General features: G+C 41.4%; 1 protein-coding gene across 2 annotated transcripts in view; it reads right to left on the reverse strand.

The window, feature by feature from the left end:
• The window catches only part of LOC136942585 (uncharacterized), a 29446-nt gene extending 21234 nt beyond the window's left edge, over positions 1 to 8212 (reverse strand). For both annotated transcript variants that reach the window (XM_067235576.1, XM_067235568.1), the window contains exons 1-2: positions 7996 to 8212; positions 174 to 485 (exon numbers count right to left, since the gene is read on the reverse strand). In XM_067235576.1, coding sequence (XP_067091677.1) covers positions 174 to 485; positions 7996 to 8158 — 475 coding nt within the window. In that variant the 5' untranslated portion in view covers positions 8159 to 8212. The remainder of the gene's footprint in view (positions 1 to 173; positions 486 to 7995) is intronic.
• Positions 8213 to 13226: the final 5014 nt, after the last annotated feature.

Below are 13226 nucleotides of genomic sequence, written 5' to 3' on the forward strand. Positions count from 1 at the left end.
TATTGTGTGTCGAATTCTGAGGAAAAAAATTAATTGAATCCATTTGGAATAAGGCTGTACCATAACAAAATGTGGAAAAAGTGAAGCGCTTTGAATATTTTATGGGTGCACTGTAAACTATGTTAGCTTTCTGAGCTACAGAGAAGATTATTAAAAAGTTAGAAACAGCAGACCTATCCTGTGTAGCTTGATCTTGGGTTGAGTAACGATGTCCAACAAGCGTTGCAGTCGCATAATGTCTTCTTCGTATTCAGCAAACTTCTTTTCCACTTTGACAAAAATTTCGAAAGCTGCTGTTGTTAGTTTGTCACTGAGAAACAATTGTAATTTTGACATTCTGACGTTATAAAACTCTGACTCCTGGGTGAGTATGGAGTCTGTAGTTTCAGACTGCAGTCCTTGGAGCTGCTCTTCCTCCTGACTGGTCCACAGCTCCTGTTCCTCTTTAATCTGTGGGGGCTCCGGGAAAGAGAGCTGCTGCACATCTGGGGGGAAGAAGAGGCAATACCCAAATTGATACGTTTTGATTATTATTTTCTTTTTCTGTCACATTTTCTTCTCTGAACACAAACACAAGAACCCTGATGTAGTAGTGCTCCAATGTAATGCATCTGGCTTTAATCATTGAACTTTATAACTACCTTTTCCTTACTCTGTAAACTGTCCAAAATAGCTAGTCAATCCATGTTAGTAGCACTCATGTTAACTTTTCTGCACTAAAGACGGTGCAAACCCAGGGTTCTTGCAGGTTTCAGCAAGTCAAATTTAAGACCTTTTTAAGACATTTTAAGACCATAAAGATTGAAATTTAAGACCTACACGACGCATTACCCCAAAAAATATTCAAATCAAAGAAATTCTGAAAAAAAAAACTTTTTATTTCAATGAAAAAAGCATAAATGTAATTTACAGATAAAACAATCACATTAGTAATTTTTGAATATTTTTTAGGCAAAGTTTGCAGCGAGCCTTGTACCTGGAGCTGGGTATACCGCTTGTAACCAACAGCGGAAATCGCTGTGATCTAGCCATGTCTCGTTGAAAGTACACTTTCCCATTTTCCACACGTAGCCGAACTTTAACAAACTCTGAGGAAGCGCAGACGTATTTCGCGGGCAGGTATTGCATTTATAACTGGATTTGTAGTTTTATCACCGTGTACATACCAACACCAATATCCCCCAGAAAGAACTACAACACACCGAACCAACGTTCTGAGGGCAGCGTTCTGCTGGTTTCGTTTGTAGAGCTCCGCTTTGTAGGCTGCGACTCAATACTTTTTTGCTACTTTGTCATAACTTTCTGCGGCCAGCGGTTCTGGAAATGAATGAGGGTAAAACCTTTTTTAGACCTGACTTAATGAAATGTAAGACCTCGGATGAAAATATGGCAGTTTTTAAGACATTTTAAGGCCTTAAATTTCAAGTTCCGAATTTTAGACTTTTTAAGACCCTGCGGGAACCCTGAAACCTATCTTTGGTCCATGCTGTCAGATGAGAGATTAAGCAATTTAGGTTTACTTAGTATTCCGTAAAAAGAGGGCAAAAATTGCAGATTAAATAATCTACATGAAGAAACTACGGTGGCCCTGAAGTGCAAATCACAGCCACTAACATGACTGCATCCACCAAATGAAAACACTCCCCCCAAATAGGATGACTTGCTCACCTCCCCCCAATACAAGGACACGCTCCCCCAAATGGGAAACAACATTACATTAACTCAAAAACCCATTACATTAACTCAAAACGGAAAGGGTTGGTACTACACTTCATTTCTGAATGGACGCAGTAACTAACAAGAAATTGATTGACAGAAGTACAAAATGCAATAGCCTGACAGTTACGTGCACCAGGACATTTGTTTGGCTATCGAAGCATGTAGCAAGTAGTAGGCTACTTATGCAAAAGTATAAATTGCATTTTAAACGTCAAAATCGATAATGAAACAACCATCCTGGTCCACGTAACTCTGTCATTACCATGAAGTTGATCGTTTTGGTTGGAAGAAAAATTTGTGTTAACAATTCAGAGTCATGACTTGCACTACTCTTTATTTTAATCAGGGACATTCCTATGAAATAATCTTAAAGATATGCTGTTAACGTTTCACAACATTAAAATAAGTAGCCTATGCGCACGCTAAAAACACAGTTGAAGGAAGCAGGGAATTTTCAGAAGAAAAAACTAATAGTCCACAACAGAAGAACAAAATGCCACAATGACAGAGTTACGTGGACTAGGATAATTGTTTGGCTATCGATTTTTACGTTTAACACGCAATATATACTTTTGCATAAGTAGCCTACTATTTGCTACATGCTTCGATAGCCAAACAAATGTCCTGGTGCACGTAACTCTGTCAGGCTATTGCATTTTGTACTTCTGTCGATCAATTTCTTGTTAGTTACTGCATCCATTCAGCGACGAAGTGTTGTACCTACCCTTTCCGTTTTGAGTTAATGTAATGTCGTTTCCCATTTGAGGGAGCGTGTCTTTGTATTGGGGGGAGGTGAGCAAGTCATCCTATTTGGGGGGAGTTGACTCGTATTTACATTACATTTACATTTAGTCATTTAGCAGACGCTCTTATCCAGAGCGACTTACAGTAAGTACAGGGACATTCCCCCGAGGCAAGTAGGTTGAAGTGCCTTGCCCAAGGACACAACTTCATTTTGCACGTCTGGAATGGAACTGACAACCTTCTGATTAATATCCCAATACCCTAACCGCTCAGCCATCTGACTCTTTGGGGGGTATTTGGGGGGAGTGTTTTTATTTGGGGGATGCACTCATGTTAGTGGGTGTGATTTGCACTTCAGGGCCACCGTAAGAAACCCCCCAAACCATTTTCCTACCGTAATCCTTTACTCATTATTTTTCTAACAAACATATGTCATATACAGTGAGGGAAAACATATTTGATCCCCTGCTGATACTGTAACAGAGCTAGCTGCCGTAGCTGGAAAATCAAACTGTTCCCGAACCCCGTGGGGAGGAGGGCCACAACATCATGGCCACCAACAAAACTCAGCAAAACTTGTTCTTGGTCCGGCTTTAGCTGTTGGATATTCGGCAACGTTGCCACAACGGACCGAATGGCTTTGCTCGCATCTTTCTCCGCCGCCATTACGGAACTACAACACAAATTAGCGCACAACATCAACGTCATCGTTCTCAGCCACTCCCTCTGTTCGCTGATTCGCCGGTAGAAAATCAACCTGAAAAATCTGACTTACGTACCTCATGGCCAGACCTATGTACAGAAGCAAAAATAAAATTGAGCGGAAGTACGTAGGAGGGCAGAGCCAGGCTATCTCTCACCCTCATCATCACTGTAACTTTATTTCCCTTCTTCCTGTGCTTCCACACTTCTTCCTCTTTCTAGCTCTACATGAGAGGGCCCTGGCTCTGTTGGATGTACACAATGCATGTGATATATACATATATACAGTATATATAAAAATATGCCATATACCAATAAATGACACTGACACTACAGAACATTGACCCAAATTACGTACAGTTCTGTATCACCACCACTTGATTACATACATTAGATCCAATAGTTTTTTGGTGTGTGTGTGTGTGCAAGCTTCTCAAATGAATTGCCCTTCATGATGGGAATAATCTGTATCTGTATCTATAGATGTCATTTAACAGCCATAATTCAATCTAAATGAACGTATCAAACTGGATTATTTTAAATGTCTGTAACTTACATGCAGGCTGAAGTAAACTACTCACTGTTTCCAACTGTCCATCATCCAGTACAGACAGTAGTTCATTTTTTCATAATGATCATTATGTGAGAAAATAATTAGTTTGAATTTCTGTCATTAATACATTTTTCTTTTTCTTTTTTGTTATGGTAAAAATAGCAAGAGAGACAGAGAAATCCACACAGACTCCCTGGAATGATGCTAACTGGCATGTCGTTAACACAATGTTGCTCACCTTTTTCACTGGGACAGGGAGGAGTACAGTTATGGGGAGACGGGACAATGATTTAATAGGAATATCTTGCTAAACGTTTCCCTGTACTGATTAAATGTTGATGAAATGTAGGCTAACACTGGTCTGTAGCTAGTTAGCTTATTTCACTATGGACATTAAGCCAACAGGTTAATACCACAGACTACTGGCTACCCACCTTTTTGGGTGAAAAACTGGGTTACAGATTGAAAACCTCTCCTTTGTCTTTCCTATCTCTCTTTTTTCTCTGACCTTTGAAAACCTAATTTATGTTTACTAGGCAACATTGTGATCACTATTTCTGGCGACTAGCGTGTCTACCATAGTCTACTGACTGCAACTAAACACCTTCAGTGATAAGTGCGCTAAGGCAGGAACAAACCATTTCATGCCCATACAGGGGGGGTGGTCAGTCAATATGGATGTTTACTTTTTGGTCAATGGGGATATTTAACTTTTATTGCCAAACACAAGCAAAAACAAAGAGATCATTAATTGTATTATTGTATTTGAAATATATATATACTCAATGATGATGGTTTATATGATATATAATATAATGTAATTTCATATTAGTTTTTACCTATTTTTTGGGGCCCCTGTCAGTCAGGGGCCCTTACAGTGCGTGTCTACTGCAGCGACGCGATGCGAGCGACAACATGTTTTCCATTCATTTTCTATGGAGCCAGGCGAATCGCTTGCGTGGTGCATTGTGGGTAGAGATGCGACGCGACCGAGTTGAGATTTTCTCAACTTTATGCAAATGAGGAGCGATTTTCGCTAGCGATGGCCAATCGGAGTGTTTTCTTGTTTCTCGTAACGTAGCAACCATGGTGAAAATTTCTAGCTTTCTAGGTGGAGGATAAACTAATCGTTTGTGTGGCTGCTTACGCAGTCCTGTACGATACATAGCTATATTCGTACAGAGATGATAATAAAAAACGATGCATGGCGCAAGGTTGCCGAAGTTGTTGGTGCTTGTACTTTCAAATTCAGTCTAGTCACATTACGTAACTTCGTTCTGTGGTTACTAACTAGCTAGCCCGGCTGGAACTCCCTATCGTATCGACAGATTAGCAGAGACTTTGAGTAATATAATAAAGTTTTTTACACATGTCAACGTGTATGTCTATTAAACTGTTTTGTATTTTGTATACAAGTTGTATTTTGATCGATGTTGCGAGTACGTAAACCCAAGTCTGCACACTTGGCCATGACAACTACAACAGTGACTATAGAGAACTACATTTTACATTAATCTGTTTGAAACGCCCCCGAGCGTGGTGAACTGTGGGAAGGCGAGCGATGGCAAGCGATTCGCGTCGCTGCAGTGGACATGCACTGTTAGAATCGTCTTAACTTTTCCCCCCTATTCATAGATGCCACCTACGTCACTTCCAAACAGACCGCCGCCATATGCACTACCGATCTCGCCCAGTATGGCCGCCCACACTGCCGATTTCAATGAGAAAGTGAGACAGAGATATGTCGGAAAAAAAATCATTTTAAGCTCCGATCCTTAGCCTATTTGTTACCCCCAGTTTTCTTTGGTTCCTTATTATCTGCCCCAGGCTTGGCTTTCCATGACAGAGCTATCTATAAACATTTATCTTGTACATAACCCTCCCCATACAGTGGGGATAGCTTGAAGGCTTTCAAGAGTACGGATGTTTATCAATATGCTGTGGCTGGATGGGTGAATGACGTGAAAGTGAGGCACATGGCCACCAAGGACTTATATTTAATCATGGGAAAGTTATTTATTATTTGAAAGAAATCAAATGTATGTTTTTGGTGGTAGTTTACTCTGACTAGGTAGCGAGTTGTTAGCTAAGTGGCTAACAGCTAGCTAGCACTCATCTTAGTGCCACTTAGTTCACGGCTAGCTGTCATTAATCTTGACAATGTTCTTTAATGTCAGATGCAGGGCTTGACATTAATCTTTTGAGGCACTTACGTTCTATGCACAAAAGTCATTTGTCCGAAACCTTTAGCCTGACCTAGTGAAACGGGCAAAACTAGCCTGGCTAACGGAGGTCGCTTTCTCAGGCAATGAGAATGGAGTGAAATACAACATTGAGCGCCCGAGTCTGACTCTGAGGCTAACGTCAAAACCGGGGGACCAAGGCATGGCTGCGGTCTACTACTATGCGGGCAACGCATTCTCACTCAAATTGCAAGACTTTCGTGACCCAAATCAAAATTCTGATGCGACAGATCAATGGGGAATCGAGTTCTCTCTTAACCCTCGTGCTGCCTTCGGGTCACATGACCGAAAGGTTCATAACGAACCATCGTTGTGTTTACCCAATTTTACCCAATACAAAAACAAATAAAAATAATTTTCTTTTAACCATTCCAATGTGGGGGGTCTGAGACAGCCCGACAGTTAAAAGAAAATGCTTCACTTTGTTTTTGTATGAGGTAAATTTGTCGCAATACGACGGTGGGTCACAATGACTGATGGGTCAGAACGACCCGAAGATAACACAAGGGTTAAAGGCTGTCCTCCTCGACCTGAGCAGAATTCACCGAGATGAACTTCACCGAAACAGAGGAAAAAAGCAGGAATATTGCAGGAATTTCTAAGGCCGAGTAGGTAGGTAAGATGGCGGCGCAAAGCTACAGTGACGTCATGTGAATCAATTCAACACGGCGCCCCTGAGTATGAGTGATATACAGTCAGTGGCGACTGGTCATTAGGGGCAGATGCCCCACCTGTTGTCAACAGAAAAGAACTGCAACAAAATGATGTTCTTTTTTATTTCTCGAAGATTACTTCAAACACAAACTCCAGATAAGTTGAGAAAATGAATAAAGTGAAGAACGGTTAGCATACAAAATAAAGCACCTTTCTCTTCAAGTGAGCTCTCTGGTGAGTGAAAGCATGTTTTATCATCCTGCCTTTGTGGTGCTGGTCCATGCATTGGTCATTTCTGAGCTGGATCAATAGATAGATAATGACGAGTGTCAGTTTGTCCATGCTTATCTATTAGGTTGTTGTCATAGAATGGATCTGTATCCCTGAAAAGTTGTCTTTCCACTTCGTTGTGGCCTCAAGTGGTGTTGAACACATTGCTGTTTGCGTATGGCTCTGTAGGCACATTGGTTGAGCTTGGTTGCATTTCTAATTTAGGTTTGTAAATATGACAGTGGTAATTTTACATGTGTGTGAGAGAGAAGGAGAGCAATTACACAAGAAGGTCTCTCTCTCTCCAGTTTGTGTACTACAACACCTGGTAGAAGCAAGCCGCTCTGTCGTTAAAAGTGTTTTCTGGAGCCACGCTGTTTGTTGATGTGTTAAATAAACACATCAGTAGCAAGAGGGAGTTTTGTAGCTTTACTGGTATGTATCCTATATTTTGAAATAGTTCTTGCCCCACCATTTTTTTTACATATAAAAACGTCACTATATACAGTATCAAACCTTTGGTTGGTAAATTATTTCATCTTAAATATGATAGGAACACATCACCAACAATTTTTTTATGTTTTAAAATGTATTTTTTTGTCAAGCGTCCCTGAAGCTCAGATTCCGAGTCAGAGTTCCATGAAGCTATTTCATTGCAGTGAATGAGTGGGCACTCATCAGATATAAACTGACTTAAATATCTCAAAAGTCAAAAGCCATTTTCCTAGACTACGCCGTCCACTTACAAGCTACACGATTTTAGTTGTATTGTTGTACAGAAGACAGGTTTTTAAGACAGGAAAAATTACTGTTTAAGTCGTTTTAATTACTGTTTAAGTCAATGAAATACACGATTCCAGTCTAGAACTATTTGGCGGTTGGTTAGCCTTGGCCAAAACTGATCATTTCAATTGTACACCCTACCCTAATGCAACCGGCTCCCATCTCCAGCATATCGTTTGCGACTGCTTGCACCTCTGCACCAAGCTAGAGTTGCAGCCTCACACCGTTTGCTGGTTCATAGTGTGAAATTGGGCAACATATATTGTACTCCTCACTGACAATAACAACAACTTAACAATAAAATTATGTATTTATTGAATATAAAACCTGTTAGGTGTAGATTGATCTCAGGTTTAACGTCCAACAGCGGCAGTCGCGCGCCCTCCTCCTGGTACTCGGAAAATGTATTTTCAACGGCTCCGAAAATCTGTAAAGCTTCAATTGATAGTCGCTCTTTGATAAATTCTCTAAACATCTCTAGTTCTGACATTGTTAAACTGAATTTTTGTGTTCCACTCCCGCCTCCAGTAGGTCGATTTATGTAGATAAAATCTACTACAATATTTTCATCCTAGTCTACAACACGGAAGTACCCCCGGAAGACTGAGTGTAGTTTCAAAATAAAAGTACACAATTCGGTTAATTCGGTGAGTGATCCCCTCCTCCAGAGATCGTATCAAAAGTAGTGAATACAATGTGCTTATGTATATTAGCTCTGAATTTCAGATATTTAGAGTTCCAAATAGAGACTTATATTGGACAACAGCATAAATTACCCAGCAACCGTCGTTGCATATCTTGTTAACCATCTTGTTAATCTTATCACACTTAGCGCAATGTTCGTTGGCCAACAAATGAAAGGTAGGGCTAGGGATGGGACGTATGGCACTGACGCATCGATGCTTGTGTCGCAAAAGTTTCTAAAAAGTGTTTTGGAGCTTGTATCAAATTACGAAACCACGTGATAGATTAATTTCAATGCTTCAAACGTCACGAACTAGTTCGAAGTGTTGCCGCTCTTCTGAACCAGAGCCACAGAAGGAACGAAGCCACCGCTTCTTGTTAAAGACAAATCTCACATTGCCAGAGAAGCAGCACCAGGCATCTCTCGAGTTTCTTCCATCAGTCATTATTATTTAGCCAAATCCGTATTGTAATTATTATAAATCCGTGCACTTGAGTGTTGTGTTATTTTATTGAAATGAAACGTAACATGATAGGACTAGGTAGGTCTATACAGTGCCCAGAAAACAAATGTTGATGATTCGTCAACATTGTCAACAGTAATAATAATTAGTAAAAATAAAGTCCCCCCAGTTCACAATAGGCCTACATATCACAAATGTTAAGAATAAGAAAAAATCTGTGTAATCTAGTTTAATTTATATAAAAACCGTATCGTATAAAGTCAGTCCACCCGCATTGACAAGTAACGGCATTTTTGGTGGTGTAGCTGGTTAAAGCGTTGTACAACAACGTATTGATAATGAGACTCTAGATCAGACATGGGCAAACTACGGCCCGCGGGCCATGTACGGCCCGTTAGGCTTTTTAATCCGGCCCGCCGAACTTGTCCAAATTATAGTAAAAACCTTATTTTTTCCCCTTTCCCTGCAATGCCCACCTTTCCCCAATAGATGGCGCACTCAAAACACATTGACCGTTGTTGGAGTGGCGCGTATTTCTCTTTATTTCACTTTAATTTTCACTTCGTTTCACGTCACCATTAAGCCCTTCTGTAAAAATGAGCGGACCAAAGAGAAGGAAAGTGGACAGCGAATGCCGAGGGTTTAATAAGGAGTGGACAACAAAATACTTCTTCACTGAAGTCCGATCAAAGGCTGTATGTCTGATATGCCAAGAAGCTGTTGCGGTTTTCAAAGAGTACAATATCAGCCGGCACTTTGCCACGAAACATGCAAACTATGCTAGCAAGCAGTCAACACAAGAACGGGCGGCTACTGCTCAGAGGTTGGCAGCTAATTTACAGAATCAACAGAACTTTTTTCACCGACAAACTGCAATTCAAGAGTCAAGTACCAAGGCAAGTTATTTGCTGGCATTCAAATTAGCAAAGGCTAGCAAGCCTTTCTCCGAAGGCGAGTTTTTGAAAGAGTGCATGGTAGAGACAGCAGGTCTCTTGTGTCCGGAGAGGGCAAATGTCAAACAAATCTTTCGCACATTTCCCCACACTAGCCGTGCAGAAAGAGGCCGCCCGAAATGCGAAGAAATACTGCAAATCACTGGACGATCTGCACAGAGAATTTTGCCGTCGGTTCTGTGATTTTGAAAAAATTGACAAGTCACTTCAACTGGTGTCCTGTCCCCTGTCGCAAGACCCCGAATTAGCACCGCAGGAGCTGCAATTAGAACTGATCGATCTTCAGTCTGACTCCGTCTCAAAGGAGAAGTTCAAGTCTCTTAAACTGAATGACTTTTACGCTTCACTTAACGAGACCGCGTTTCCAAACCTCCGGAGGACGGCGCAGAAGATGCTGGTGTTGTTTGGCTCGACTTACGTGTGTGAACAGACGTTTAGCGTCATGAAAATCAACAAAGCCCATCACAGATCCAAGTTAACTGACCAACACCTCAGATCTTTCCTGAGAATTGCCACAACAAAACTAACTCCAGACTTTGATGCACTGGCAAAAAAGGGAGACCAACAACACTGTTCCCACTGAAATTGTGAGTTTTTCTGCTGTGTTTTGAAAAAATGCATTTGAAAAGTTTCGAAGTGCGTCTTTTAATTAAGAGCAATGCGTATTTACGCACAGCAGCGGTACAGTAGCTCAATTAACACGCCGCACATTGCTCTTAATTTAAATTTTCAGCTACAGGTAGGATATTTAATACAGCCCATGTCTGTGTGCTTGGCAACAATACACGTGTACTGTTTGCGCGTGAAGGCGAGGTCTTCCGTGGCGAGTTTGTAGAGCGCGCGGTCAAGACAATCCATTTATGATTTTGCGGAGTTTAACACAAGTAGATATTATTGAGCTTGAGTATTTCGTTGTGTAATAATATGTTTTGAATGTTGAAAGTGATTCCATTTTTCAATAAATGTTGATTTCTTTAACTTTGCACCTTAAATTGAAACTTATTAAAAACAGACGCAATCTTGATAAATCACAGTGCGTGTGTTATTTGAATATATTTACATTTCCTCATCCCAGTATCTGCGAAATAGTATGTAAATGTCATATCTTGCATATTCCTTGAGACAAATTTATTAATTGATAAGGGCTATTTTTCACATTTGAAAGACAGTTAATAAATTGGGTTGTAGTGTTCTTACTGTGCTATGAGGTTTGCACACACTACATTTAATGCTTTAGTATATCCGGCCCAAACACTCCCTCCAAATGCACCTGGCCCGGCCCCTCTGTCAAATTTGAAAACCCATTGTGGCCCGCAAGTCAAAAAGCTTGCCCACCCCTGCTCTAGATAGAGCGAGTTCGCGCCCCAGTGCAGGGAATCTCGGAAGATATTCTTTAACTTTTACTGTGAGAAAATGACATCATTCTAACGGCCTACAGATGTATCACAACATTTTAATGTGTGAGCACTAATATCAGATAAAAATGAACACATGTAGCCTTAATTAAAATATTAAATAACCTAGGGTAGTCTACCGTCGGAGACAACCACTACGCCTCATTCAGCCAGTTTAAACGGCTGCTATATGACGCTGTTCATTTTCAATGCGCCGATAGTTTGGCTCTTTGGGCCGGCACAATCCGGAAGAAACCACCAAAGCTTCACAAGGCATCGTTCGCCCATCCCTAGGTAGGGCTAGTTTGTGATTTCAAATGATGATGTGTGAGTGCGTGAGCTGAAACTGGCCTTTATGGAACCGCTTTAGCCCCGCTTGACTAATTAAACAAATTCAAGTCAGGTTTGGGACTTTAAATTGAGCGGCCAATCACAGCTCACCGTTAGCTACGAATGTTAAGAGCGGCGGCCATATCGGCCATAATTTCTTATAGACTTCACTTCGATACCTTCACGAAAGAGACTACGAGATAACGTGAGTCCTACGTAATTCAATACTTTGTTTAATTTTTTTTTAAATTATGGTTAGCGAATCCGTTGTCTTTTGTAGCTGTAGCCTGAGTTTGAGCCGTTAAAGATGCTCGGATCACTAGTTTGAAGCGATCGAAAATTCTCTGTGCAATGCTTCGGTAGTCGTATAGTCTAGCATAGACATTGTAGTCGGCAACTTTGGGCTTTGAGTGAAAAATATCAAACCAAAAAATTCTCAACTAGGTGGGGGCCGAGCCAGCGTATCTGCTTTAGTTTTTGAAATGACCTGTCCCCGTCGATGGAGGAGCTGGATTTTTGATATTATCAACGTCGTTTTTTTCTTAAAACATTTTCGTTTGTTGGCACATCCAATTCTTGCACATTATCAGGCAATCGTCTCAACTACCTAACTCTCCAACCAACCAGAACTCGTGTATCATCTTGTTAGCTAATCGAATGGTTCATAGCAGGATCAGCTGATATTAAAAACAACCTATGTGACCATGCGTCAAGTAGCTAGCCTAGTAAGCATACAAGTCTCGGAACCACAATGGTAGCTCGGTGAGCTTTAATTAAATACTTGCTTTCCGTGTCACTGTCTCTTTAATTTACCTTATTTTCTTCATTTTTTTTTAAATCAGTGGCGGTGATTAAAACTGTTGGGCACTCACTGACCTGGAGATTTAGATGGCTGAGCTCAGGATAGCCAAAAAACAGAAATATGAGAACGTTATTGAGACGTTTTTCTACAAAGAATAGCATAATATGTAGCATGTTGAAAGTGTTTATGTAGTCTTGGCTCTTCCTCTTGTGTTTAGTGGAGACTTAAAATCGACACTGGCTGACCCTGAATGGGGCAGCCCTTGCAAGTGATCCCCAAAAACCCTGTAAAAAGTAATACAGAACATCCGAGTTGGACTGTTTTTAAACATCTCATCGATGCTATGTGTTCCAGGTAGAGGGTGTAAACTGTCTTGTGTCTATCTCTTGTTGAGTATACTGTAGACTGAGCTGGCTGGTGAAGGGACCCTGAGCTGACTGGAGATGGTAGACTGAGCTGGCTGGTGATGGGACCCTGAGCTGACTGGAGATGGTAGACTGAGCTGACTGGAGATGGTAGACTGAGCTGACTGGAGATGGTAGACTGAGCTGACTGGAGATGGTAGACTGAGCTGACTGGAGATGGTAGACTGAGCTGACTGGAGATGGTAGACTGAGCTGACTGGAGATGGGACCCTGAGCTGACTGGAGATGGGACCCTGAGCTGACTGGAGATGGTAGACTGAGCTGGCTGGTGATGGGACCCTGAGCTGGCTGGTGATGGGACCCTGAGCTGGCTGGTGATGGTAGACTGAGCTGACTGGAGATGGTAGACTGAGCTGACTGGAGATGGTAGACTGAGCTGGCTGGAGATGGTAGACTGAGCTGGCTGGTGATGGGACCCTGAGCTGGCTGGTGATGGGACCCTGAGCTGACTTGAGATGGTAGACTGAGCTGACTGGAGATGGTAGACTGAGCTGACTGGAGATGGT

This window comes from Osmerus mordax, chromosome 1 (assembly GCF_038355195.1).
Source record: "Osmerus mordax isolate fOsmMor3 chromosome 1, fOsmMor3.pri, whole genome shotgun sequence".
NCBI lineage: Eukaryota > Metazoa > Chordata > Actinopteri > Osmeriformes > Osmeridae > Osmerus > Osmerus mordax.